Consider the following 2,608-nt stretch of genomic DNA (forward strand, 5'->3'; position numbering starts at 1 on the left):
AATAGGCCCATCTCACAAGAACAAACCTGTAACACAAAAGATCAAGCTATAAATAATCAAAGGGTCTGCAACCTCTTGGCATGTTTAAAGAACACAGGCCTAAAATTCATCGATCTTTTAACCAGGTCCGCAGTACTCCACTGGTGATAAAATTTGTTATGAAAATCAAAATTCTTCAGTTACCAGTCGAAAGACTTCTAGATGAAGCACATATTCTTTTAAGTTTCTAACTTATAAATAGAGATGGAGATGGAGACGGAGACGGAGATGGAGACGGAGACGGAGACGGAGATGGAGATATGAGGGAGAGGGAGAGGGAGAGAAGGGGTAGGAGAGGAGTGGGACAGAAGGACAGATATGGGGAAGGGAGTGCACTTCGACTTTAATTGACTTTACTACATGCATATATACACACACACACACACACACACACGCACGCACGCACGCACGCACACACCCCTTTAGGAATGACTTCCTTATTACAACTTTGAATTATCACTCCTTTTCCTGCTTGGAGAAGGGTCCATTTAGACAATGGAGGTTAACCAGGATAACAGTCCACACTCCTTATTCTCTGATATTAACTCACTGACACCCGTTTGTCCACAGAGTCCAAGAGAAAAGTCCTACTCATGTAGCAACCCGTCTCTCATTCATCTTTGTATGACCTACACTGCTAGAGTCTACAAAATGTGCTGCACAAAGTGAGCGCTAAAAAGGAAATGTTGAATGTTAAGAAAACCATAAAAATGTACGTATTTAGAGATCTACAAAATCCCAGAATGCAACGGGCCAATTTTCCAATTCCTAAACATCCCAAAGAATGGAGACTATATAGCTTAGTGCCACTGTGTATCCAAAAGCTTATGTGTACCCTTTAAATAACACATCTATAGCTCATTTTTCTCATCTGAACAATGAGGATAATAAGAGCACCTAACTCATGGTTTTTACCACACACTACACAAAGGTTAGCCATTGACATTACTGAAAAAGATTGTTACAATAAAAGTAAGGCCAGTCACACAAAAGAGGCCAAAAGCTAATAAGAAATTATTCTAGAAGAGATAAAAGCAGAGGTTGGCAAACTTTTTCTGTAAATATTGGACCTGTCAGGCCAAGAGGCAATATCCACAACCCTTGAATCAATTATTATCCCAGGAAGGCTAATAGCGTTTTTGTTTGTTTGTATACACTTTACATTTTAAAACTTCAGAACCATTGTTAGTACAGGTTGTACAGGCTGGATTTGGACCCAGGGCCATAGTTTGCCAACCCCCTGCATAAGATTACAAAGATGGTAAGAGAAATCAGTGCTTTTTAAAGGCAACCTAAGGAAACGTTTGTGAGTTGATTAAAGTAGAGTGAATAACGTGCTGCCCCCAAACTTCTATACACCAGACAGACAGTGCTGGCGTGGTGGGGAATCGGCCCAGGACGGGGAGTGAGGCCTTAAGAGCCAGCGAGGATCCTGCACGGCTCTCCGGGGCCAGCCGAGCCCCCTGCCACACTTACTCCCAGCAGCGGCCCGCGGCCGATCACCGTCTCCCCGGGCGCCAGGGCCACCCGGGGGCCGCCGTCCTGAGGCTGCAGCTCAAAGCCCCCGGACATGGCGGCGAGGAGTAGGCCCCTTCAAAGGAGACGGTCCCCGCAGCCGTTTCCGCCTTCCAGGGACACGCGCGGGGCCTACGGAGGCCTCGGAAAAGCACAGGGGGGAAGGGGCGCAAAGACTCCGCTCCGGCTTGTCAAGTCCTAGTGCAGCAGGGGCCTAGCGACGGGTCCCGAATCCCGCCCCGCCCTCGGGTCAGTGACGCACAGAGGGATTTCCCCATCACACCTCCTCAAACCATTGTTCAAAAGGCCCGGTTTAACTCACTCCCCCATTCCTTCTCACCGCCCTCCCGTCTTGGAGGACGCCGGACCTTGTAGTCCGCGACGGCTTCCCTGTCCTGCCTTGCAGAGCCGAGACGCGCCGGTAAAACTACCAATCCCCAAAGGAAATGCGCGCCCCTCTCTCTACGCCTGCGCGAATCCCGAGTCAGTGGGGCGGGGCTAGAGTGGGCAGGGCCGGAGGAATGACGAGAAGGATTCAAAGCCCAAGGTTTTAAATCCTGGAAGGAGACCGCGCCGCGCTGGACGGGTAGGGTGTTTTTCCGCGGGCAGCGGGCAGTAGGGTCAGCGGCTCAGCTCTGGCGCCAGCGCAGGCTCCGCTCAGCGGCGCGCAGCTGCAGTGACAGTCGGTGCTCGTAGTTGTTATTGTCCATTTGTCAGTGCCCTGGCTTCTTCGAGCTCCGACAGGTGCGGTCTGCTCGGGGCCCTCAAGGAGGGTGGCTCAGATGGCACGTGGGGTCGTTCCTTCCTACCTGCGTGGTCTGGGCAGGTGGGGGCTCCCCGAAAGCCAGGAGGCGCCCGCCGCCAGATGTGCGCTGCCTCCGGATCCCTCCCTCTGTGTGACACTTGAAAGGGGACGAGCTCTTCCCTAACTAGAGAGGTAATTCGGAAAAGTTTGATTTGTAAAGAAGATGCAGAAGAAGGTAAGTTTGCAGGCATCTAGGCAAAACTGGATTTAGAAGAGGAAAGATGCCTGATGGAATTTTAGGAACCTCGC

General features: G+C 50.7%; 2 protein-coding genes across 4 annotated transcripts in view; one reads left to right on the forward strand and one right to left on the reverse strand.

Annotated features, from left to right (window-relative positions):
• The window catches only part of APLF (aprataxin and PNKP like factor), a 70,213-nt gene extending 68,410 nt beyond the window's left edge, over positions 1 to 1,803 (reverse strand). Inside the window, exon 1 of the mRNA XM_011365594.2 lies at positions 1,516 to 1,803. Coding sequence (XP_011363896.1) covers positions 1,516 to 1,611 — 96 coding nt within the window. The 5' untranslated portion in view covers positions 1,612 to 1,803. The remainder of the gene's footprint in view (positions 1 to 1,515) is intronic.
• A 247-nt stretch (positions 1,804 to 2,050) lies between these two features.
• The window catches only part of FBXO48 (F-box protein 48), a 4,085-nt gene continuing 3,527 nt past the window's right edge, over positions 2,051 to 2,608 (forward strand). The window contains exon 1 of one of the 3 annotated variants that reach the window (XM_011365599.2): positions 2,051 to 2,140. The gene's annotated coding sequence lies outside the window, so the exon portion shown is untranslated. The other 2 variants (XM_011365598.2, XM_011365596.2) reach the window with 2 other exon arrangements.

This window comes from Pteropus vampyrus, unplaced genomic scaffold, assembly GCF_000151845.1.
Source record: "Pteropus vampyrus isolate Shadow unplaced genomic scaffold, Pvam_2.0 Scaffold113, whole genome shotgun sequence".
NCBI classification, from domain to species: Eukaryota; Metazoa; Chordata; class Mammalia; order Chiroptera; family Pteropodidae; genus Pteropus; species Pteropus vampyrus.